The sequence below is a fragment of the Nipponia nippon genome, unplaced genomic scaffold (genome assembly GCF_047370975.1).
Source record: "Nipponia nippon isolate SJK-2023a ecotype South Korea unplaced genomic scaffold, ASM4737097v1 scaffold_5, whole genome shotgun sequence".
Classification (NCBI taxonomy): Eukaryota; Metazoa; Chordata; class Aves; order Pelecaniformes; family Threskiornithidae; genus Nipponia; species Nipponia nippon.
The window spans coordinates 2,863,331-2,889,555 of NW_028262369.1; the positions used below are offsets into that span (position 1 = coordinate 2,863,331).

Genomic DNA, 26,225 nt, shown 5'->3' on the forward strand with positions numbered 1-26,225 from the left:
CCTACAGTATCCATTCGCTTACAAGTCTTCCTAAGTTTCTGTTCTGCTAGGGCTTTTCCAGGCAGGCTAAAGAATTTGCAGAGCAGCAGTCTGTGTTCCCTCACTCTCGGGTACAGGTGCAGTGTAGTCTTTTCATTCAGTGGCTCGAGTTCTGTGCGTGTCTGATGACTTGCTGGCTGTGACACCCTCAGGGCTGTGTGCTGGAGGGAGCTAGGCCCCCTTGTTTTGTTTGGAGGGGGTGCAAGGTCTTCTCAAATAGAGTCCTGCCATCGTTACACCTTGTTTTGTTGTGGGTTGGCCTTCAGCAAGAGCAGTGGTGTGGAGGAGATGGAAGGTGGAAACCTGCCCAGAAAAGTTCTTCAGCCGTGTTGGCTTTCTTAGAAAATCTAACCTGCTTTTTTAGGAGGGTGGAAACTAGTTTCTTGGGCTGCTAGGAAAGGCAAATGTCACTGCTAGGGTACAGCAGGACTCAGCGTGTCCCCTGGGTGGCTGGGGGGCTTTCCCAGCGTGGGAGACTGGGTGGACGTGAGCTGCCTGCTGAGCTGTAGCTGTGGCACCATGGGCCCTGCTGGCAATTTTCTTACAGCCTAGAGGCTGCACCTGATTTCTGTTGACACTTAGACGGGATTTTCGATATGGACTGGATTAATTATAACCACCATATGCCATGAACATTAAACCGCTCCTTTCAAATCATCCTCCTGTTGTTTCTGTACTGTTGTAATTACCCGGATGGGGATTTAACGGTGTGTTGGGTTTTAGCCAATGTGCTTGCCAAGGTAACTCTGTCCCACAGGTGAGGTTGGGTTTGTATGCTCACATGCACCCTGGAAGGGGGCTGTTGACCTAGATGCTGCCAAAGAGCCTTCCACACGTGGTACCTCCCTTGTAAAACTGAACGGCTAATGCTTTCAAGCAGCTGATTAAAGAAAAATATTGGTATTTCCTTTAAAGGCTTTGGATACAATTAGATGCTTGTTAATTAATTTTCTGTTGCACTTGCTTGTGCTCCTTCTGAAAGCATACTGGCTTTAGGCTAGACCTTCCTCTTCGCCTTCTTCAGGTTTATCTAACAAGGATCCTCTTGACTTCAGGAAGGGAGAAGAGCTGTTTGAGCTCAAGACCATTCTAGGCAGAAGAAGAGGTCGTGAACGCTTCTAGGGTGGCGATTCAAGGGAGGTTACTAAACACCAGAACAGTAAGGGCTGTTGGGATGGGACCCCCCCCCCCCCCCCCCTTCTTCAGGTGGAGTGTGTTCAGGAGGACACTGTCCCTTCTGGTCCTGCAATCCTAAGCGTGTTTGTCTCGGGGCTGGGAAGATTGGCTATGACTGGTACAAAACCTGACAGTGAAGACAACTGGAAGCGAGCGTATATGGTTTTATTTGATTTCAGGAAGCAAGCTGGAAGTAGTACAAAAGGTTCTTAGGCTAAATGGTTGCTAATTATTTCTAACTCGACACTGTTGCTGTGAGCCCTGTACTGGTACTGACTGCCTGACTGGAAGAAGCCGGTTTTCCATCGGCTGCGTTAGACGTTTGAATGTGTGCGCTGGAGTGTTAGCCTGGCACGCAGGCTCTCTCCTGGCTGCTCAGAGATTACCCCTGAAAGGCTGGATGATGTGGTGAGAGAGCGTTACCTGAGGCCACCCATCTGCTGGAGCACCGAGGGCTGTCCATCACCTTTTACATTCTTTCCCTCCGAGTTTCTGGTTTAAGCAGATCTTGACTTACTGTGAGCATCTGGGCAAGCTGCTGCGGCTCTGGTCAGCTGTCGTCCACGGTCGGCATCGGTTTGAAGGATGCGGGTTTGCGTTCTGGAGCAAATACACCACCTCATAAGAAGGACACGTTGTGCTAGGAAATAAACACAAAATACAGGTATTCTGACTGTAATTTAAGCAGCATGTCAGCCTGCCTGTGAATAGGAACACGGTTACTTTACCAGGTCCTACCAAGTGGTGGCACCTGGTTGAGTCACAGCTGGTTGCAAATGCAGTGGTGGATATTCAGTTCTTGTTTATTGACTTTTGATGTGGTTATTGCTGAGTCAGTCATGTGCTCTGTGGAGGACTGAGCAGGTTGTTGTGGAATCCACCTTGGTCCTTATGAGCCAGAGTCCATCATGAGGCATTCACAGATCTTTTAACAGCTTTGTTGCAATTGGTATGCAGTTTTGTAGTTAGAAATCTTCTGAAAACGCCCTGCTTATTCCTCTCAGCCTCTGGGTGTGGATCATCTGCGTTTCTCCTCCTGCATCTGGGGGGTTGAGGCTGCTGAAATGCTATGACACCCGATTGCCTTCTCTAATCCCTCTTCACCGGTACCTTTTAACCTTTCTTGCTTGCTTTATGGAGACTGTGCTGGCACTGCAGATGCCTGCCCAGTTGGAAGGGGGTTGGAGAAGGGCCCAGTTTATACAGAAGAATTAGCGCTGCCATGAAACAGGCTAAAAATGGGTAATCACAGGGAACAGTCATGATCTTCGCTGTGCTTCTGTGCTTGAAGCAGTAAAATGATCCGTGTTCTTGCATGCAGGCTCATGATGCCCCTATTGCTTTAGCAACCGGTGAGCAATGCACCAGTGTTTTCCGCAGCTCCTTCGTCAGCTCGTCTCTTGTTCCAGTGAGCTCATCTGCAGTGTGGAGCAGGGCAGGGAGCACGTGCCCTTGAGATGGCTTTTCTCCTCTGGAGTAGGCTCTTGAAAGAGAATTCCCTGGACATTTTCGTGAGGAAAAAAAAGGAGGCAGATTACTCCTCTCTGAAGCTGAACTGCTTTGTTGTTTGGGAATGATGCTTTAATCAAAGAGCAATTTTAAATAGGAGAAGAGTATCCAGAGTTGTACCCAGTCCATCACCTTGTTCTCAGCTCATAAGCCACGTGTTCTGTGACAGTGTCAAGATGGAAATACGTTCCTGTATTTCACACATAGCTGTCATTCCTCACCTGCTCTGCAAAGCACAGCGGAGCGGTTGTCTCCGTTACTCCTGCTGTAGTTCTGTCAGGGTTTCAGCCCAACCCTGCTGGTGATGGCCACCACCACCTGCCGTTGACTGGAGCTTTCCCTTCCTGCCTTTTCCCCAGCTACTCACAAACACCAGACTGGTGGGTGCTCATGGGTCAAAAGCAGTTGCTTTTGCTACTTGTTTGTTGCTGAATTATATTTAACCCAACTCAGAGCTATGTTCCCGCTTGCTATGTGATCGCTTTTGGTGGCCCAACAGGGATGGGCAATGAGGAAGGCGAGAAGGCCTCATCCAGTCGCAGTGCTGGTTCAGCCTCAGGCTGTGTCTAGGACTGTGCTGTCAGTCCGTCCCTCGGCATGCCGTGGTGGTGAGTGTCTGGCTGAGTAATTAAAAAGGACTCAATTTCTGTCACTTCACTGCTAATTCTAATAATGGTGAGAAACCTAAATGGCCATCTAATTGCTTTCTGTTAATGAACATTGTACGATACAGCCCTTGTTTTGATGGGGCTGCAGTGGTGGTGTCGACTCTGTGCTCCTGGCCGTTGAAGGGTGTTGTGTCCCCTGCCCGCGCGTCACTCGTGCATCACATCCACATCTTGGGTTTGCGTGGTCACGGGATTAGGACGCTGGGTTAGGGTTTGGGAGAAGTAATTATGACTGGAGCAGTCTGGTGCTTAATGCTGGTGCATTTATGATAATAACGCTCCACCACCATGTCGGACTAAATGTTAAGTAGTTTGGTGTCATTTGATGCCTTGGAGAAGCCTTGGGTTCCGGTTTGGTTTTGCGTGGGACAAACTCATGAGTCAGGCTTGGCCATTCTGGGTGTCCCAGTGGTTTTTTTCCAGCCACGGTAAAGTTTTCCACCACAACAATTTCTCTGACAACCACTGCTTGTCCTTCATCTACCTTAGCAGTATCACCCGTTCGTGTTCTCTTTTATCTAATGCTCTCCTATGTTTTGTGCTGATTTACTCTGGGGAAATAAAGCCACAGTTTTTTCTTCGCTCTGGCATTTTTCTCCTGTTCCATCCTTGTTTATTTGTGTATGATACTTTCCTCGTAAGTGTGTCACTGCATTTTCCTGGAGGATTTCTGTTTGTAGCAGTTCTGCGGAGGGTTAATTCAAAGATTTTTTTTTTTTGCTTTTCTTTTTCTCCTGCCAAAGAGGATGGTGCTTAGCATCCCCCTTGTGTCCGTAGCTGCAGAGCTCTGGGTAAAGCTGGCCTTGCAACACCTGCGTAAGGTAGGTCAAGGTTGTTCTATAGGCTGGGGGGACATCTGGGAACAGGGTTCAAGAGGTACGGTAATCTGGCTAAAATCCTAAAGCTATCTTTGTAATAGAGGTGGAAATAGAACCTAGAGGTGGAGCTGCAGCAGGATTTTAATGCATAGAAAATATATATAAGCCTTTTAGAGACACAAAAAATCCTGTCAGTCTTGTGCTAGATGTATGGACGTCACAGTGACTGGAAAAGAGGATACCTCATTTTTTCCTTCTTGAAGTTTCTTTGTCCTTTTAGTCCTTGGTGTGATATTTACAGAAGTGCTTTCTTAAAGCATTTTGTCTCCAACTTGGGCAAACTCTGAGTGGCTTGTGACAGTGGTGAGAGGAATAACGCATAACTTTGGTCTTACCTCGAGAGCTCTGAACTTAATGTGTTGTTGTAGCAACTGGTTTCTGAAAGCTTCCAACAGAATATCTTTTTTTAGCTGCTAAAAACTGTGTTATAAATTTGTGAAGACAGTTTGCTGCCATCCTTGTTTGCTAGTTTTGCTGTTGAGACCTTTTGTACGCGGTGGCTTTTGTATCCATAGCAGCAGTGGCAGAGCCCAGGGGTGTTCTGCTCACCAGTGCATCCCCCTCTGAGCTCCTCAAAGTGATTTTCCTCGTGCTCTTTGTGACTGGCACTGACTACGTTTCTTGTTTGCTCCTGAAGGAAGTGCCCCTGGGAAAAAAAAACCAACTCCTTCACGTTGCAGGAGGTGGCTTAGCAGGAAGCTGAAGGGAGCCTTCGGTCTGAACGTGGAATTGAAGCTGTGGTTTCCAGTCAAATAAGTGCTGCTGCGTTGCAGGGGGTAGCGTGTACTTGTGAGAAATCCTAACAATTTGTTAGAGATCCCAAAAGTAGTTCTTAGTGGAGCAAAGACAGTGTGGCAGGTGCCTTGAACATGCTAGTTAGGTGTCTCAGTGTCGTTCCAGTTGTCCGAGAGAGACCTTTTCGTCCGAAGGTGCTGGAGCAGCTGCCTGGGGATGCTCTCCTGGACGGCTGGCTCCCCGCAGGCGCGGGGTTTCAGTGGAGGTGAGCAGTCCTTGCCTGCTGGGGCTCTGCGTCCTCTGCGCGTGGGATGCAGAACTTCTTCCACAAAAAAGCTCTGCTCTGAGTTTGTGGAATACATGTTTACTGAGGTGAGTCGAGCCCCAGGATGCCTCGTTCACGGGATACGAGGGAGCTGTCTGGTTCTGATCGCAGCTCATCAGCTGCTGCGGTACCAAGATATCCTGCACAAGGGTTGTCTTCACAGTTAATCAGATAAAATGCTCTAAACCACAATCCTACTTGACCCACGTAAAATGTGAAATCTATTCCTAAACCCCAGTGTTCATCATGCTTTTCTGAAGCTCAGTATAAGCATAAACCACTGCAGTGTATCTCGGGTGGAGAGGCTATATCAAGCTAGCCGTGCTTGGAGATTATATGCAGATTAGCTTTTTAATTTGTTGCTTCTGGGAGGGGTGGGAAAAGGTTGCCTGTCATTTGGAGCACCTACATTTTGTTGTGCTGATTCTGTAGGACAGATTCTAGGTAGATTCTGGACCTGTGCTGAAGCTGATTGTTGTATCTGGAAAGAAGAATGTGTTTCTGTAATATAAACATCTGGATGCTTGTAAGCTGAGCTCAGCAATAGCTGAGCACTACCATCGTCATTAAAGCACTACCATCTGTGCAGAGTAAGAAGAGCCTTTCTTGAAGCATAAAGGAAAAAAGCCTTAATGGAAAAAACAGAGCCATTCATGAAAAGCCTTCCATTTCAGAGTAAATCATGCTTGCTCCTAGCTAGAGGGACTGCAAATCCTTCCTTAATGCCTCCATAACCATGCAGATGATTAGTTACTGCTTCTGTAATGACTCGCTTTAAAACAAATTTTATGCTGCCTATGCATTGCATCTAGGGAAGCGAATGTACGTTTGGCTCAGTCCTTTCATCACCCGCATGAAAAACCCCCACTCTGAAACTTCAAGGGAAATGGCTTGGGTGGAGCCTTTTATTTTAGCTCTCTCCTGGTACTTATTTCTTTGATATCGTAACTCCATGAAGTTTATATTTGAGAGCGTTTTCCTGAAGTCTTTCTAGTGTGGTGCTCATACATCTGAATCGATTCGGTTGACTTTGCAGTTAATCCAGTGCTCCAGAATCCCAGTGACCTCGCACACGCTTCATCTCCTGAAATTTGCACTGTAGTGCATCACCATAAGGATGAATGAAACAAATCTGTGGTGAAGCTTTCAGAGCTGAAGTTCAGTTTAGTCAGTCGCAGGGTTTTTCTCTTCCAGGCATTCCTGCATTTAGAACTGTCAATGTTGTTAATTAAATTCAGCGTCAAGGTGTGTGGTCTCTAGCACTCACAGTAAAGGTTTTGGGGATGGGATTTGCAGCGGGAGGAAGCCTCATCCTTCTCTGAGCAGGTCGATGGTGTTTGTGGGACTGGACTTCACACTGGAAGGTGGAGAAAAGAGGAGGAATTCATCAGAATTGGGCAATATTGGAAAGAGTTGACTCTTACTGCTCTCTGTCCCTTCTCTGGAAAACAAGTTAAAATGGAATTATCTCCACTGTAATGATTTATTCTAGTTGGTTGGTTTTGGTTTTTTTGTTTTTTTTTTTTTTTTTTATCCCCCCCTGCTTCTGTTGTTGGCAGTGGCTGTCAGTAGTACAGGGAAGGAGTGAACTAGCAAGTATTTTCTATGTCTTGTGCTCTTTTATACTTGTGAATTAAAAACTGCACAGACCAGCTGTTCTCTGGGAAGCACTCATTAAGAGGTTTTTTTTTTTTATTCCCTTGTGGTTTTTTTTTTTCTAGGAAACTACTTTGCAAGTCACTTCTTTATGGGAGGCGAGAAGTTTGACACCCCTCACCCCGAGGGCTACCTTTTTGGCGAGAACATGGATCTAAACTTCCTTGGGAATAGACCTGTTCAGGCAAGTTCCTATCTGCTGTCTATTTTACCCTTTTGTTTTCTGCCTGTTTTGGAAAATCTTGTGTAGAGGAGGATAGCACAGACCTAAGAGACCCTCGCTACTTGGGGAGCGTCATTCCAGTCTGAGGTGCAAGAGCATTCCCTCACACCAAGTCCCAGCTTGCTGGCTGCCATAGCTGTTCAGATGCAAGCAGAGTTTTTCTAAGAAGCAGTATTCACCTTCTAGGCTTATTTTCACTTAGGGCAGAAGAAAGAAGTAATGGGGGAAGAAGGACAGGGACTCAGGAGCACAGATTTTGGGACTAATTCTGATTGCCTGCCTGAGCAAGTGTAAAACATGTTGCAGAGAGGAGAAGGCTGGGAAGCAGATCCACTCTCAGAGTCTGAACTTCGCAGGCCTCCTGGGCACGTTGGATGGATGCCAGCCAGTGTTCAACATGTGCTGTTCTCTGTGTAAACGAGTGGCCTGACTGGGCGTAGGGCAGTGTTAAGCCAGATCCCGATATTTGGTGATTTTTGTTTGCTTTGCAACCTAGGCGAGCTGCTCAGAAAGTCTCTTTAGTTTTCCCAGTTGGAACGTGGAGGCATTTCTGGGCTCACAGGTGTCTTATGAGGCAGTGAAAAGCTACCTGCTCGAGCCATTGGCTTGTTCTTTTGTTGTGAACAGGGAATAGCACTGTTGTGAGGGACAGACAGGAATTTTATGCAAGTGTTATGTTTTGGATTTCTCTTGCCTCTCGGAACTGCTTAAACAGAACCAAAAGGTAACAGAGTAGGAGCCATTGGGAGATGTTTTCGGAGTGCTGGAGAGGAAAGAGAAAAGAGCTGCTTGCTTTCCCAGCTATTTTCCTAGTTGTTTCTGCAGCTTCAAAACATGAAAATGAAAAATTGATGTGATGGTTCTCATCTCCAGAAAAGCTGTGACTATTAGTTAATTCATGCTTGTAGTGCTCGGAGACAGTTCAGTATCACCTCTGTTTTACAGATGGGGGAAACTGAGGCAAGATGACTCGATGTTTGAATTGGACCAGTGACAAGCACATTCTGCTTTCCAAGTTGTCCTCAGGCTGTGCTATTGGTCTTCTCAGCACCACAGTTAGTTAGCAGGACTTTGCAGGGTAGGACAAGGGAGAATCCGGAAAGCCCTTGTTCAAGCAGAAAGTGCAGATGAGCAACAGAATTAGGAAGGAGGGACTTTAGATGGAAATTGTTCTGGACATAACGGTGCTATGCAGGCATGGGGATGCTCACCACATACCCTACGCCATGTCTGCATACAGGGCCCGTGCAGGACAGTGGTTAAAAGCTGACCGCTTCTCCTTCGCTCTGTGACTAGCAGCTGCACAGCGCTCCAAGAAAAGCAGAAGACGCAGCTGTGCCTATGGCTGTGAGGACTAGCCTTGCAGAGTTAAATTGCCTGCATGTCTCAGCCTGGGTTTCCTTGCAGACATCCCAGCACTGAATTTCATCATTTCTTCAGAGGGGAGTGGGTGAGAATGCTATTAACACAGTAGGATGTTTGCCAAATAGGTTTAAGAGAGGGAGGCTGTTGTGGTATATAGTTTGCCTATGTAAAGTTAATGCCCTTTGGCAGCTCTGATTAATCTTCAAGGAAAAAAACCACTTGAACACAGAGCAGCAAAACTGCTTTCTGGACGTGGGCCAAGTTTTCGCTCTGGAGTAACCGAGATCTTGACTGGTCTGTGTAGAGCAGTGCTACCAGCTGCGGCACTGAGCAGTCAGGGTGCAAGGAAAGTAGTTGCTGCTGCCCCATGAATTCTCTGCTGCCTGTGGCTGTGGCACGAGGTCTTCCATGGCGTCCTCGTGTCTGTCGGGAAAGAGCACGTTTTCCCTGAGGCTCTGGCTATTGCCCCAGCAATACATTTCTGTGGCCTGAAAGGACAACACTGAAGGGTTGTGTCCTGGAGCTGGCCTGAAGTTCAGCTGTAGCAGCATTTGGCTGCCTGTTTAGCAGACTCCTCGTTTCTAAGGAAGCATGTATATTGGTGGTCCCTGGTACTTCTGCTCCGTGTCACTCGTCACTCTACACCACTGCAGGGCACCTAGTAGATGTGTTTGAAGGACCCCCAACTCTAATGAGGCTGCATGGTGGCACTGTTGCTGGATACATTCAGAGTAACCTTCTGCCCGAAAGCCTGTCCGGTAGCTCTGTACCTTTGTGTTGTGCCGTTGCTCCAACTTGGAGCACGGCTGTATCTCCAATCTGAGCACCTATTGAACTTGGCAGTTGTGTGAGTGGATGTTTCAGCTTCAGACTTCGCCGAGCAGGTGGGAGATCCTGCAGGCAGGTCTGCAGCTGTACAGCTTGTGGTCACCACAGTAAGCAGTTTCCTTTGCATTTCTCGCTGGAGATTCTGTGACCAGTAAGGAGAATTACAGTCTGAAGCATTATCATCCTTTATTTAAAGGACAATCTGTGAGAGAAGGTCTCTTGACTGTAGAATAGAATGAGGCCCCGTCTCCCTGTCTCTTTTCTTTACCAGAACATTTGCCCCATTGTTTCAGAATAAAGAGTTTCCCCCAGTAATCCAGGACTTCGGCATGCTGATTAGCAGTCAAGTCACTGTTTGCATGTTGTAACACACATGAAAGAGCTGCATTTCTTCTGCTCAAGCTGGAGGTGGTTTCTTTAGTGGAAATAAAAGCTTGTGAGAGCAAGGCTTTCCAAACTGAGAATTCAGGGTGCAGAAAAAGAGCCTGTGAAAATGCCCGTTCTTAAAGTGCGTACTCCCAATATGCGTTATTGCTGGCCCAGAGCAGGATTTTCACCCTGAAGCATGCTTGATTTATCTGTAAATAGAATTGTCTATTGCTGTCCCTTGTGGCTGTTGTACCGAGTACCCTTAAAGGTAGATGTTTCTTGGTTTGGGTAAATTGTATGCCAGGTAACATGCTGCTACCTTTCGCAGTATAATAATAGGAGAATTCTTTGCCTTTCTGTTCCAGTTTCCCTATGTAACTCCAGCTCCACATGAGCCAGTGAAGACACTGAGAAGCTTGGTGAATATCCGCAAAGACTCTCTCCGACTTGTGAGGTACCGTTATTGCCTGAACCTTTCGTTTTATTCAACCCAGCGATCTGTCCTCTAGAGCCAAACTGTATTTGATAAGGTTTTGGAGAAACAGCTGAATTCCACATCCTTGTTGCTAGATATGCCCAGAGGTTTCTGTGTTCCCTTGTGATCAGAACTTTCAGGTGGTTTATATGCTCCTTGTCCCTAGACTTGAGCAATCTTTGTTTCCAAAGAGGACCAGCAATGTATCTCTCTCTACAGGACAGACTAGGGTGGTAAACAAACCCATGAAATCATTAGCATGAACAGAAGATATTAGTCAGGTCAATAAACCCTACAGACAGATTTCTTTCTGGCTTCTTGTGCAAGGCGAAGCCAGAAAGTGGCTGATTCTGGTGCAAGTCACAGGCTAGGAAGACTCATTGGTCTTGAGTGAAACTTCCTCAGGTTTCTCCTGCTGCCAAAATAAAGTTTGGTCCTAGTGTTATGCATTCGTTTAGACGGCTTGTGTCCCGTGCGGAGGGGAAGGAGGTCTGGATAGTCATGGAGATCTGTTACCTTTCGCTGCTCTACACTATCTAAACCAGCACTAGCTGGATCAAACGCAATGGCTAACACTGCGACCTGCGGCTGCCTTCTTTCAAAGAGATGGCTGAAGTGCAGAGGCCCAGCATACAGTGCTTTGTTTTGGTCTGAGCGACTGGGCAGATGTCCAGGCAGAGCATTTCTCAAAGATCCTTGAGTCGCTCTGAATTCTGCGTTTCAGGCGCAGGGCTGGAGTACTGGCAGGGGGCCAGCTTCAGCTCTCAGCCAAGGTGGCTCTGGGAGCATGGCGTAACATCAGGAATTTGAGTCATAACCACACAAACCCCTTCGTTTGTGTGAAAACTGAAGGTTAGTTGTTTTGTTTTGTTTTTTAAATGAGCAATACCTGTGCTATCAAAACTGATTGAACAGGAAAAGAGGGAAGAACTTCTGACAAAGTAACCATTGGTAAACTGCTCTGAATGCTGTCTAGCTTTTTCAGCTAAAGGGTGAAGTACTTCTCTAGGAAAAAGTCTTGCTTTCCTCCCACACTTGCTGCGGAAAGCGTATTTTGTTATCCTTGCAGGCATCCACATTAAACAGTGTAACATCTCTCAGAAGCCAAATGGGAAGTAGTTTTTTCACTGGAAGAGGCCTTGCTGTGAATGGAGAAGTTGGTGGGGTTTAGTACGTACAGTTCTGTCATTCTGCTTTCTGTGATTGCACGTCCTGTCCCCACAAGCAGAGTTGCAGCTCTGGACTATATGAAATGTAGTGTCCGTGCACCTTGGCAGTGTCTAGGTTTGCATCCATCTAATTCCTGGTACTATCGATTCTTTCTCTGCCTCATGAGCTCTCACAGGCTCCTGTGCTGCTGCAGCTGTGTTAGTGCTGACGACAACACCGCCAACATTACTCTATTTAATTTTGTACCGATGTAGACCCAAAATGAGATTTTAATTGCCAGTCCCCAGGGGCACATTCTGTCTTATGCTTTTCTACTGTTCTGGACTAGAGGCTTTTCCTTTCTCCCTCTGTGCACGGAAAGACGCTTTGTGCCCTCTCCAGCTTGGCTTGTTTGCAACCAGTGGTTCAGGCTTGCACATTCTTTCCAGAACTAGTTAAGTTTAATTTACTACCTCCTCCTCCAAATAAAATGATGCTGAGCCAAGTGTCTAGGTGTAAAGCAGGTCCCGATGGTAAAGTCCTCACAAAATTTTTGTTTTCCTTGTGTTTAATTGAAAATTCATTGTTCACCTGTGAAAAGGGTGTTGATCCATAATTTGGAGTGTAGGGCTTTATGGAGGAATATGAGGAAATGTCCACTCTGGGCTTCCTGCCTGGCTCTGACCAGACAAAATTCTCAGCTTTGCCAAATTCTGAATATCTACAGCAGCTTTGGAGAGAAGCAATAAACCTGTGGATATTGGTGTTGAAGTTTTGAGTCTTCGACGCCTCGTGCTTGATTTTCTAGCAGGATGAGACTCTGTGAACCTCAGAGGAGGGTAGCGTGAGTTTTGCTGTTAACCACTAACAGAAAAAGACTGCTTTGCGTCTCTCTTTTGGCCCTGGATTGGAAGCTTTATTTCAGAGCTGAAGTACTTGATAGGCTGGTACTGGCTGTTTACTCCTACCTTGAAAGCACTTCCAGTTGCAGGAGGAAGATCAACTCATGAAGCAATGTGTTTCATGGAAGAGTTGCATCCTGGGACAGCCTCTCTGCTTCAGCATGGGCTTTGGGCTTCGGATAGCATCGTGGAACAAAAGTGCTGAAGGAATCAGCAACTATAGTGGTTTGGGAATGTGTCTGAAGCAGCAGCAGTATCAGGGACAGTAGTGAGACCACCAAGCATTTTGGATAAGGGCCTGAGAGAGAGGCGGATGATAGGGACCGAGGGGAGACAGGTGAGTTGCTGTGAGTGAGAGAAGGGAAATCCCTTCTCTTCCCTCTCCAGCACAGCGGGGCCAACCTTGATGCTTGGAGCTGTTCATCCCACGGTGGAGGTGGTGATGGTGAGGGTGCTGGGACTGCTGGCTCTGCAGCCCTGGATAGCGTTACACTGTGTACAGATCTCTGCAGAACCCCCAAACAGGAAAGCCTCCATTTGATGATGATCTCCCCCCATGAAAGTCAATGCTGATAGAGATGTCACCTAGTTCTTACTTCATTTAATACTGGCTCTAACACTGTTGTAATGCATATCTCTCAATACTAAGTCAAGCAATACATAGCATTTATCCTGCATGTCTACTAAGTTGTTGCTCAAATTTTTTAATCTCTGCAAAGGATGAAATCGGGTTCAACTCGACCTATTTCTATAAAATTGTCATGGCTGCTGTTAATTGTATTTTTATATTTTAATTCTTTAACAGACAACCAAAAAGTTCCAGCATTTCCATTGTTTTATCCAGAAGTGATGTCAGACCAGGTGGCCTCAGCTCCCTTGGTCATTCTGCTTTGCCTTTTTCATCATAACGTTGGACCAGCTATTTGTCCTCAAAGGTGGTCAGTCTCTTCTGCTCTATACACGTGACTGTGAAGGCTGTGTAATTAACCTGCGTGCATGACCAAAAGGCACACCTAGCAAAGTCACTGGTTTCTAAATTCACGCATGCATCTGTGGCCACCTCACATCAACACTGTCCGTAGGGCTTGACTAAATGTACACTGTAAGCTTCAAGTGCAGGTGGAGACAGAAGAGCTCTTGAACCGTCTGAACCACCTCCTGTTCTGCCATGTCCCTTGCAAAGAAAGAAGGAATGCAAAATGTGTGACTGGGTCTTGTTACTCCCCTGAAGTTACAGCCCACCGTTCCTGCACCTTAAGGTGGAACATGAGATGTCTCTGCCTCTCAAAGTATGCACCAAAGTAGTCCTTGCTTATTCCTTGGTCCAGCTACCCGCTGGCATAGCTGCTTTTGCAGTCTTTTCTCACTTGAACTCCTTGCTATGTAGCAGATGATTTTCTTAACCTCCAGCACCAGGCATGTCGCAACAGGAAGATGTGTACACAGCCTTGCTGTGACTGTCACCGTTGAGGCACGTATACCTTGCCCCCTGCTCGAGTGATGCCGTTCTGGGCAGACGGGGCTCTGACTCTCCTACTTCCCAGCAGATGCATCCTCCAGAAACCTCTCCAGGCACCGCAGTTGGTAGTGGCCCCTCAGTGGTTTCCCAGGGCAACAGATGTATTCTAGTCTAGGTTTATCCCCTTTTCTTCTTGAAAGGATGGAAGCACGTTGTGAGTGCTGGCAGGGAGGTGCAGAGGTGAAGTTGGGAGCAGGAGGGTGATCTGGGAACCCGTATGCTTTTTGTGACTTCACTGAGAAGACAAAACAGGCAATGGTTTTAACTAATGACGTGTTGCTTTTGTGTGATCTGCCCTCACTCCCAGGTCTCCCACCTTGCTACCTGGGGCTGTTAGAGGCGTCTAGGTCTGTGCTGTCGATTTGTAACTCATGCACGTGCCGGGCATCTCTATTTTAATACCTACCTGTTTATGCAGCAGGTATAGGTCTATGAAGTAGCTTTCACCCATGCTTGCCTGAAAGGGGTGCTGGTTCTCCCCCACCCTACTTCTTCTGGAAGAAGTGACAAGCGTATCGTAGCCTGGATCCTTCCCTGCCAGCCTCGGATCAATGGAGGGCAGCGGAGCAAGAGATAATTTGCAGAAGCTTGTGGTGCTGCTTTCTTGAACACACACATTTGTGAGCGGGTTGTTGCCATCTATGTTCTTGGGTCAGTCCAGCACAAAATGTTGATGCTACCCCTGTGTTTTCTAGGCAAACCTGCCCTACTGGCTAGAGTGTTTCTTGTTTACAGCCTTTAAGTGTCATGATTTTATTCTTTGAATGCAGCTAGCTTGTGTGAAAATACCATCTTGCTCTATGCTGTATATTGTATCCAGGCTGCTGCAAATGTTCAGACTCTCAGTTCTCGGGATTTGCCTTTTTTATTCTAGCTTGATTTGCTCTTCTGACCTAGGTGAACCTCTTGCAAAAGTCTTGTTTGGAGTTCTCCAAGTCCTTCAGACAGGAACGCAAGTGTATACTATAGTGATTCACTAGGGTTACATTAGTACAAGTATGTGTGTTAGGTATTTGATTATACTGCTTTTAAATTCTGTTTTGCGCCGTCTGTATTAAATTGCCGAAGATGAACATGTCATTCTTGTTCAGTGTGGTGTTAAGTAAAATTCATGCTGGAACCCTCTTAATTAAGCAGCAGTTATTACGTCTCAGTGAACTCGGTAAATAAGGATTCCTTTGACAATTTTTAGATTGAATTATGGAGGTATGCCTAGCCCATTTCTGAGTATTTTCAACAGTGCAGCACATTCATCAAGGCTGTTCAATGAAGGGAGAGGGCGACTGATACTGTGAAGTCAGAGACAGTGCCAAGCTTTTCCTGAATAGTTTAGCTGCTTGGCTTTGACCCAGGCGTTGTGGCAATTAAGGTAATACTGATAGAAAAGTGAGGCTGGAGCTGGGCGGCAAATCAAGTAGTGTTGTACACCTCTGAAAGGCAACCTGCTGCATTCACCATTCCTACACGGTGCGTGAACTAACGGTGGTACCTACAGTCGTAGGATTACAGTGGGATTTGAATTTATGTATGAGAATCTGCTTCTGCAAATCACGTCCATTCTGTCTGTCGCTTTGTGCTTCAAGGCAGGGGAGATCTTCTCATGGTGTGTTGTGTTGGCTTCTTGTTCCAGGATCTGCTGGTCTCCCTAGCCACTCCTGGCACGCCATAACTTACTGCTCATCCATGGCCATAGCTCACTGCCCTGGCGCTTGCTTCATACCACCTTCTTCCCCGCGTTTGTTACCTGCCTTTTCCAGCAGTAGGGAGAAGGAGTAGTACTGGGCAGTGGTGATCACACAGTGGGATCCAGCTGTATAGTAGCCCATAGCCAAGTTATAACTCCCCTTTATGTTAATTGAAATAACTTCCAAACTCGTTCTTGTATTGGTTATCATGCATCTGTTATGCAGTTGAACGTGTTAATTTTTGTACGTACAATAAATGTGTGCAAGCTTCAGTCATTAGCAGCGTCAAAGGTTTAGCTGATGATTTGTACATTTAAAGGTATTTGAAGTTCCTATATTTGGATGCTTTCTGATCTGAATATCATAATCTGTGTGATACTGGAGGTACTTCTTGTTGAGCTTCAGGAGTTCTTTGTGTTACAGAAACCTTGTTTTTTGCCTGTCATGCACCACTTCATTTGCAGAGTTAAAAGAATTAGGCTCTAGACTTCTCAGGCCCATGCAGGATTTCTTTAGCCCAAATACTGAGCCTAATTTAAAAGGAGGGAGAATGTTTCTTCTCCTAAGGGTTTGACATTGAGTTCACTTTCTTGTCTCGTTCTGCGTCCTGGCACTGTAAGGCTGGGCGAGATCCTTCAACACCGTCTACATAATTCACTTTAATAACTTCAGTCAAATCTTGGAAGAACCTTCCTCTGAGGAAAGAATGGGCATCTCCTGGGAAGCCCCAGGTGGAAACCCATGGTGCCTTGACTGCCCAGAACACCTAGATTGGAGGACTCTTGTCCTGATTTCCAGAGGGATCTTGATATCTCATAAATGTACGTTCTAATCCTCCGGCATTGTCTTTCAGGTATAAAGATGATGTTGACAGTCCTACTGAGGAGAATGGGAAGCAGAAAGTCCTGTACAGCCTGGAGTTCACGTTTGATGCGGATGCCCGTGTTGCCATCACAATCTATTGCCAGGCTACGGAAGAGTTTGTTGGTGGCATGGCAGTGTAAGTCCTGGGCTTGCGGGCGTGTGGAGGGGCGCAGGAGCTCTCATGTGATGAGCCTGTAACATCTCTCATTAATCACCCCCAAGGGCAGTGCTGCTACAGATGGAGATGGAGAGGATGGAGAGGGAAATCTCTTCTTTTTCTGTTTTGTTTTATATATTCTGATAGCTTCGAATATTACTTTCACTTCCCTCCCCCACATAGCCAATATCCTCTCTTGTTCCCTTTTTGGTTTGTTTTTTGGGTGTGGGGAAACCATTGTGTGCAACAAAGCAGAGGAACTCACAGCTTTGTCAACAAGAAGTTCTATGAAGTTAAAAAAACCAACCACCCTTCCCTTCATATACTACCTGGTTTTTTTCCAGATCACCTAACTCACTGGATTTCTATGTTCCCTGTGATGGGAGCATCTGGGCCACCAAAGTAAAGTTCAGTCTGACATTGACATAGCGAGTCTGTGGAACTGAGGCCCACCCAAAGCCCCTTTTGGGATAAATGACCGCCTCAACACAGGCTGTTGCGAGATGGCTATCAGGAGGATTTACTGCCTGAAACCCTGCCTGTGCGTTTCCTGCCGGGTACACATATTAGCCTTTGGTTAGCTGTGGAAAGAATGGTCAAAACATCATCCGTGGAGTCTTTCTCATATCCTGGTAGAGCATCCCTACAGATTTCAAACCCTTTCTATCTAAATGGGCACGTTTAAACCATTCCAATCAACACTGTATCCCATAAGACTACGAAAAATTTCCTCTCTGTTAAGAGCTGAGGTGGCTGAAATGTGCTCTCCCTGGTGTGAATTGGGTACCCGTGAGCTGCTGGTATATTATGGCAGGCTTCCGATGGCCATGGGACAAAGAATTCTTTTTGTTCTATGGGTAAAGGAAGATTCAGGCTGCAGAAGCTCTTGGCTTCCTCTAGTAGAGGCTTTTGGCTGATCAGCGGCTCTGTGCACGTAGTGCTGACGGCTTCTGCAGTGGTGCTCTGGATTTGGGGGTAAATTTACGTTTTATTGAAGGGATCTGCAGAGGTTTCAGCAGGGAGAAATATGCATGATAAACCATAAAATGGCTTATGTGTTTTATGCAAAGTATAAACGTCCCCCTAATGTATCCATGAATAGCGTATTTTTAGAAATGAGACAAGCTCAATGCTTCCATCCAGATGTGCATTCCTCCAAACTGGAGGATATCCTAATCCAGAATTTTTGTTTAGGCCCCTTCTCTTCTGTTGAAGCCTATGGCTGCCTTTATTTTGGGGAGGTAATAAATTAGCTCCTTTTAAGTGCTTGAAAAATATCTCTCGACAAACTCTGAAAACGCTTTCTATTTAGATCCCGTTTTTCCTGAGCAGAGCTGAATGCAGCAGGACTCCTTAGAAATCCTGATAAAGTTTCCGTGTTCTGTCTCTTAGGTCCTTAGGTTTCCTGTGAATTTAGTGCTAGTGAAGGTGTTGGAATGGCAGCCTTGGAGATTGAAGTCCTCTTTTCCTAATACAGGTACAACGTGGAGAGGTGGCCAGCGTCCCTGGTGCTGCCCTGCGGTGTTCCTTGTTTTTTGACCTCTGAAGGAAACCGTCTGTGGGCTGATGGGGAGAACTGAGGGCCTCTATGGCCAGGGTGGATGCATTTACATTGCCAGACTTCAGTCATGGCTTAAATCGGCAATTCTTGTTTTAAATCTTGATTTCAATCTTGGTTCGCATATTCTCTCACCTCGAAGGCGAATTTGTTTGTCACTGGTCAGTAACAAGGAAACATCTGCATTTACAACTCAGGGTGAGCTTCATATCGAACTTTGTGCTACTACGAAGAGCTTAAGTCTGTAAAGAGTATGCATATAGTTTAAAATGTATCTTTTCAGACTCCTAGTTTTGCATTTTGTTATGTCAAAATGGCAAAAAAGAAAGCTATTCTAAAAAGAAAAGATACTTTTTTTTTTTAACCTGTGTCTTGAACCAAGCTGTGTTGGGATGGAAGTGCAGCTGAATCACCCGAGACCAGCAGCGTAGCATTCTCGTTGGTTGAACTGCTCTATGTTGGACTCATAAGAGGCTGTCTTGTCAAGTTGTGCCTTGAATCATAATTGCTTAATGGAAGTATTACAGTTACTGAATATAACTATTTCTGGACAGAGTGTGTTTTCAGGCTTCTGTAACTAGTAGCTCTCCTCTCAGAACTCTGTTGGTTGATTGGAGGAGGAAAACACAGTTTCTGGTTCACTTAAGAACACGTTTTACTGAAATTTAGTGCCATGCACTAAGCCAGTGACTGGTACCAGTGCTGTTGTCTGTTCTTTAAAGCTTATGCAGCAAACGTGAACTACCTAATCGCTTTTTAAATTTAATTTGAACAATTCCTAGGTAGAGTTTCTGAAAGTTAACACAACTGTCAACTTCAAAGAAAGAAATATATTTTTTTAAAAATATGAATTTTTTAATCCACCCTGTCCATGGTTCACTGAGAGACGGATCTGTGTTCAGATGGAGGAGGAGAAGCCTTTGTTCACGAACCCTACCTGCCTCTGCACGAAACCAGGATCAGTAGTCAGCAGTCATTATCTCGCTAACGAAATGTAGCTGACGATACTGTGCTGCGCAGTCCTCAGCATGCTAAACCTTTAAGTCAAAAGTCAAAGCGCTTGGATTCAGCTCTTGCTTCCACTGCTGGTCTTTTATTTAATAAATCATACTTTAATTTCCCCATAGTATAGGAGTGATGAACTGTCTGTCTCTGCTCTGGAGTTCTTGGACAATAAAATTTATGTAAGCGTGGGGTGTGGGGGGCTGCACAAGAAGCCAGGGAACCTTTTGGAAGGCATGATCCTGATTTCATGCAGATGTGTAGGTAATAAGGGCTGGGGGAAGTGAGATACAAATATAGATTTTACAAGCTGCTTTAATTCAACCCAGGCTATTTTCCATGTGGAAGTGGCTCATGAAGCACGTCTTGGGGCTAGTGCAGCTGCCCGAAGTAGGCATCTCTGCTTCTCTGAATTTGCTGGCTGGTAGTAAAAACCTTTTGAAGCTCTGATTTCAGCTTTGCAAAGCAATTCTGAAAGGGCAGTGCTATAATTACTTTGATTTACTCTTTTCAAATTCTAGTGGAAAAAAAAAAAATCCGGGCTGCATTCTTAGAGCTCTAAGCGGAGCGAGTGCATTTTTAGTGCACTAATAGGAATGCAGCTTCCCCCTGCCTGGGCTGGTAGTTTTTCCTTTTTTCTCAATTTCTTTTGGTGCTGACAGCTACATTCAAGGAACAAGCATGTGCAAAAGCTGCACCGTGTATAAATGCAAAACTTCTTCTATCCAGCTTGTGTCCAGCACTTGATTGGGAAGAAGATGCTCTTTAAAACAAAACACTTTTTTTTTTTTTTTTCCACTCTCCTAAATTGATGCTAAATCCTAAAATAGGAGAAACTTTCTGGACTCTTGTCAAAAGCAGAAATTTTCTCCTAGTCCCCAGCCTGCAGCATGGCTCCTTAGAAGCGCTAAACAAGTTATTCTTGCTTCTCTGCTGAAACAACCACTGATCCTGATAGTATCAGCCCTCCTGCTCGTGTGAAACTCCTGCTAGGAACGTTGTTATATTCATACAATTTGGGGTGAGAGGAGGGAGGGGAGGGAAGGTGGCTCTCCCTGAACAGAGGCATTGCTTGTTGTAGAGCCTCTGCTCATCTGAGAGCCACAACGCTCTGTGTCATGGGCCTGCCTTCAGGATTAGCTCGTCTCCGTGACCAAAGTGAAGCCTTTCTCTCTGCAAGCCAGGGAGCTTCCTCCTGGAGTTTTTTGGGCTGCGTTTAAAAGCTTGGTGGCTTTATCTGTATGAGCTGCCTGTCCTAACCTGTCTCAAAGGAGCGTTCAACCGACTTTCCCAGCTAATCGTGCTGGGAGATATGCTCAGCTATACCATTTCCCAGCCAAGATCTTGGGAACATGTAGCTCCCAACTGCTGCCTGCCTCTTGTTGAACTCTGAGTTTCACAGGGAGCTGTATCGTCACCGCGGTGGGACCGCAGTTGACCGGTAAAGTCTGGAGAAGGCGAATGTGTGGCTGTTGGTGATCGTAGAGGTGTCTTCATCTCTGCAGCCCCGTGCCCGGGGGAAGATACCCAGTACTGTCTGGTGCTAGTGCAGATATCTCTTGGATGAAATGGGAATTAGTTTAAATCTAGAGCGGACTGCTGCTCTCACCTTCTAAATGTCTTTTGCCCGGTTACTTTGTGGTGAGCCTAAAGACTCTTTAGACTAAAACACATGAGCTCTCAGAGGACCAGCTGGTGCATTACCCCAGGGGTAACAGAGACCAGATCTGCCTATGTCCAGAGTTTCTTTAATGGCATGGAATTAGCAGTGATCTGCCTCTGAACAGCTCAAGACCCCCGATATCCTCAGTTTTATTTATTTTTCTGGTTGTGTCCATTTTCTTTGGTTTGGGAAATCAGCGAACTGTTCCTCTGTGCTTCTGTTTCCTCTGGCAGTCCCCCCAGTGAGCTTTAGCACAGCGTCTTCCCTGAGGATCCACTCTCATCTTTGGTTAGTGGTGGATGTGCTCTTGGGGAGTTGGTCTGTGATCTGGCTGGCTTGGAGAGAGTGATATTTCTCAGTTTGTCCTTTCCTTTGGCTTCAGTTTCCTGGCAGCTGGGTAGAAAGCAGGGGATGCCCTGGTTGGGGAAACCATCATAACAGCTTGACTGCTTACCCGTGAGGACAAGCTTTGTATTGCTCAGTGTCACTGAGGCACAGCAGTACCTGTCAGCTTCAAAAATGTCCTGCAAACAAAGAGAAATTTGCTGTCAGAATCCATGATGTTAACTGGGTTTTAAGACTAGCCAGCCACAGAGGCAGCTCCATGCCTGCGGCAGAGGCGATCGGCATGTGCAGCAAGGAAGGGTCCAGGCGTCTCGGCCGAAAGGCGAAGGGTGACCAGGATGGGCCCTATCTAAATGGCATGAGAATCTCTGCCTTAGCCTGTCGGAGGCACAAACACGCAGGTGTGCAAGCTGTACGTTGACTGCTTGCTAGTGGTTGCCCATAAGCATGTTATTTTCTCCCCAGAAAAATGAGAGGGTACTCTGCGTTGCATTTCCATTGCAGGGCTGGCAGTACTCCTCAGCAGCTCCTAGAGAATAGTTGAAGGACTTCCAGTTCGTAGCCTGCCTTCTTCTGCAGTAACTGGTTCATGTGTTTGTACCTTTAGATGCCTTTGGTTTAGGAGACAGGTACGTTTTTTGGAGCACGCTGCAGAGATGTTCATGTTCTCTTTTTGTGTGTGCTCTACGAATGCATCCTTTCCTTTCCGGCAAAAGCCTTGATGTGCACGCTATTAGCCTGTTCCTGGGAGGGCCCCTGGGACTTTTCCAGCTGTAGGTATCCTGCTGACTAGCAGGAAGGATTGTGTAGTTAAAACATGACAGCAGCGGTTGTTTCCTCAGGGGAAGAAGTCAAACCAGCCCCGTAGCTGGAAGCACTTAAAACAGCCAGCTCTAAAGACATGAGCAATCCAGGCAGATCAGGAGCTGACGATAAATATGACGCGAGAGGTTTGAGTTTTGCAGCCTATTCTTATGAAAAAGATCTTCCTCTTTGGACTGAAAAGGCTCTCTTCCATATCCTAGTAATGTTGCCAAGCTCCGTTTCCTCATTATAAAGAGAAAACACAATGAAAATAGGTCAGTCTAGCTCTGCAATCCTTGCCCTTTTTCAGGGCTGTGCTGTCTGTGTTGCTGATGCACAAATGGGTGCACTGGATATATATATATATTTTTTAAGATCTCATTTCCTTGTTTGTTTTGCAATGCCTGCTACATTCATCGCAAACATCCTGCCGCAGTCTTTTAAGCTGACGGTGGACATGACACTGCAATGATTATAAATTCTGTCTGCGTGTGGAAGTTTGAATAGTTGGTTCGCAAAATGAAATCCAACTGAAACGGGTAGCTCAGCGCATGGCCGTTTTCACTAAAGCTTGCGTAGGAGAGACAGAGGCACTCAGATACTCCTTTAGTTATTTAATAGCCTCTGTCTATTCAGGGCCTTTGAAAGGTGCTCTTGCTGCTTTTGGCTATGGACTGTGATGATTAATATGAATTCTTTGTGCAGAGAGGTTTCTTCTGTGTGAAGAAATCAGAGGCGAGTGCTGTTTTTTGCTAGGCGCAAGCTGTAAAGCCGAAGCCTGCTTTGATCCAGGCAGACATCCGTCCCCAAGGGAACGCTGTAGTGTGCAAAGTTCACAGGCTGGAGAGCTAAATTCTATAGATTTCGCCGAGCAGACAAGCCCTCTGTCTTTAATAAGAGTTCTGGCCTTTGTGCCTCTGTGTAGCTGTTGTGTGAGCCACCAGCTTTGAAGCCTGGTTGGAGTAGTGAGCTTACTGCTCTCGCCAGTAAGCTCAGCAGCTGAAGGCAGAGCTCTGCGGGTGCTGGAGCGGGACGTGGGCGACGGGGTTTCAGCTGGGTGGTAAGGGGTTTGGTTCTTCCTGGCCTGGAGTGGAAACTCAGTCCTGGAAGGAAGCAGGAGGGGAGGAGAAGACTGGCAGGGACTGCAGTGCACCAACTTAGCACACGGTTAACCTCCAAACTCTGTGTGGGAGCATCTCTGGGCTAGATCTTGCCTAACTCTGACTGCAACCCAGGGCTATGGCCTTCTTATATTTTGGTAGTGTTTCTTTTTTCAATAAAAATCACTTTGAGTTGAGACACTTGTTCATCTTCCCTCTTCCCTGAAAGCTGACCTGTGAAATCCTGGCCCAAAATGAAAGGGGAGCGTGCAGGTGGGAGAGAGAGGGGGACCAGCATCCTTGCTCCCTTTGAACACCAGCAGAATGTGACTGGCTCCCTCCTCATCACCTGTAAGAGGACATGGAGCCTGCCAGGCAGTCACGGCCTGCAGCCGTGAAAGAATTGGTTCCTGAGTACCCTCTAAAGCTTTCGTGTAACTCTGCCTTCAGTAACTCTGCCTTGACCTCCGTTCACTGCAAATTGCCATGCAACGTGCGTAGCTGTTACTAAAGAAAGAGGACTCTTATTTTGTCCACAGGCTTTTCAAAGCACAGACTGTCTCTCAGCTGTTACTAGTCAAAAATGGTACCTTGGGGCAACATTGCTACGTGCATCCTGCTGTTCTCTGAGGAATGGGGTCTGGACAGTGCTCTGTGTAACTCTGAGGCAAGCTGGCTAGGATCTTCGCTTGGTGCTTCTCCATCAGGGGTCCCAGCGTGCTTGTGGGAACAGGAACCGTCTTTTGACTGTCCGAGGCAGCCCCACTGCCAGGCGGAGCTGAGCGTGAGGAACACAGCAGTGAAGAAGTCTGCACGAGTTGGGACTGGCGCCCTGCTGAGAACTTCAGGGATGAGTGAGAGGGGGAAACACCCCCACACGTTCGTGTTGCGTCTCCAGTGAGCGTGTAGCAACAGAAGTTTACCTTTGGTTAGTCAGAGGCTCCCGAACACTTAACTAGCATGCCACTGGTGGCTTGGGAGCTACTTCAGGTCTACAGGTGTCCAGTAGCAAGTCTGGACTGCGTACAGGGAGCAGCCTGCGTGAACCACAGGCTGAGTTTCTCCGTGCAGGCAGCAAGTGCTTCTCAGCTGATGGTGGAGGAGTGAGACTGGGGAATAATTTTAGTTTGTTTCCTGTTCTCTCAAAAAATCACTGTAATGTAGCCACAGGGCTTCTCATCTGCCGGTTCTCTGATACGCAGCTGGTTTTGGGGGGTGGAAGGGTTTGACATGGAGGAGGAAGGAGTCCGTGCGGAGTGTAAGCTCCGCTTTGTGGGAGTAAAGGTGCGTCAAAGAGCTTACAGGAGGAGATGGTCTGCGTGAATCCTGAGGACAGAGCTAGGGGCTGCTGCAGCAGTCAGCAGCGTGGTACCTCACGTTGCTGTCAGGGGTACCTGAGCAAACAAACAGGTTTAAAAAAATGTGACTGGGATTTCTGTTTGGTCCTGACCTAATAGGACAGACCCCACTTCTCCATCGTCCTGAGCTGCCAGTGATTGCAAGGTGGTTTTGTTAAACCTCCTGTCTGGATGGAGATCTGGCCCGGTGCAGCCTGAGAAATAGCAGCCCAAACATTCAGATTTCAGCCTTTATGCAGGGAGAGGCAGCACGTTGCTTCTCTACTATCCTTTATTCTTAATACATGCTCTCTTTTTCTGTAACACATCTCCACAGCTTTACAGAGCTTCTCCACTATTGTTTGCTGTAAGCCCACAGCAGCATAGGCAGGGAATAGAAGACTTACGAATACAGCAGAAGCCAACCAAAAGGGCTGGGGATGGGTAGAGACCACTTAGACACCAATATGCAGGATATTTGCTTTGTAACAGCTTGCCAACTTGTCCTCCTGTGCAGCACGAGGAGTGTGTACTTGTGCGGTGGATCCTGTGCATCACCTTAGAAAGATGATTGATCTCTGTGACAATCTGGGGTCACCAGCGCTTCCAGGGAATTCACCAGGCTCTTGGCCCGCTGGTGCTCGGCAGCCTCGGCACTGGCTGCTGACTGGAGGTCTCCAGCGTTGTCTGGGTGTTCAAATCCAAGTCTGACGTGCGTTTTGGCAATGGGGGCTAGGCAGTCACACAGTCCGAGGCACAAAGCTCACTTGGGGAAGCCTCCTTGGTATTTTTGTCATGCTCTTCAGCTCAGAAAATCTATGTACCCGGTTTATTTCTTTTCTCAGGGACGGTGAGAGCAGCAAGTCTATGCAAGTATTGTTCTACCCTATCCTCCTTGGAACAGCGTTACTTGTTTTCCTGTTGTAGACTGGTTTGGGCTCCTGGTGCTGTAAGTGCAGGTCCTCCGGCCTTCCTGGCACTCATCACCAGCATGTTTACACCCCTTTCCCAGCGCTGCTGTGGTGCATGTCATCCAGGCAGTCTCTGACCTCCACTCTCTCCTCTGCACTTTATTTCCAGTAGGTTCCTGACTTGCTGTCACCTTAGGTAAGTCACTCTTCCATTCCCTGCTTTCCCAGCTCTAGAGGGAGAATTGTGCCTCTCTGCAGAGCTGGGAAGCTTTGAGAGCGCCACAAAAGGAGCTAGATACAGGCTTGCTCTATTCATCGTGCTTGACAACTCAGTAAATAAAACTTCACTCAATTGCTCGCTCTGTAATTCACACATAAAAGACCTGTCATTCTGATCTCTCCCACACCATGCTTTAAATGCAAAGGATGGAGCGAGACCTTCTAGTAAAGCAGCACAATTTCGGCGCAGTACAGAATGGTCTTTGAGGGTAAGGTGTTGTCATAAATAACATAATGCACTGCCTTGGCAGGAAGAGCGGAGTGCATGTCGTGAGCCTGGCCTTTGTCACGGCCTTCCAGAATTTAACGTGGATGTTGTGACACTTGATAAGTCTTCTGGATCCTCAGAGGGTGCAGGAACTACACTAGCTTTCCAGAGAAAATCTTCATGCCAGTGGGGAGCCTGGTTTTTTCCTCCTTGGGTTTGAGAGGAATTAGTAAATACTCATCATCTTCTGGTATCCAGGTTCTTATAACTTCAGCTGCAAAATGCATCCTAATCACTGTGCTTTAAGGCTCTGTGTTCCAGTGCTGGCTGGCCTGAGCCCTGGAGGACAGCTGTCTCTGTGGGCTCTTGCACTTGCTGTAGCTCTTGAGTGTAAAGTTTCCACAGCATCGCTTAAAGCTGAGTTTTAAGGTTCAGGCATGTCCTCTCTAATCACCTCTGCCATCCTCCAGCGCAGTCTTCGTATCTCTGGTGTGAT

The 26,225-nt window shown here is 46.7% G+C and overlaps 1 protein-coding gene across 4 annotated transcripts in view; it reads left to right on the forward strand.

Annotated features, from left to right (window-relative positions):
- MGRN1 (mahogunin ring finger 1) overlaps positions 1-26,225 on the forward strand; it is a 56,969-nt gene that overhangs the window by 1,063 nt on the left and 29,681 nt on the right. For all 4 annotated transcript variants that reach the window (XM_087733524.1, XM_087733522.1, XM_087733525.1 and 1 more), the window contains exons 2-4: positions 7,052-7,170; positions 10,137-10,225; positions 16,355-16,501. In XM_087733524.1, the coding sequence (XP_087589650.1) occupies positions 7,052-7,170; positions 10,137-10,225; positions 16,355-16,501 (355 nt within the window). The remainder of the gene's footprint in view (positions 1-7,051; positions 7,171-10,136; positions 10,226-16,354; positions 16,502-26,225) is intronic.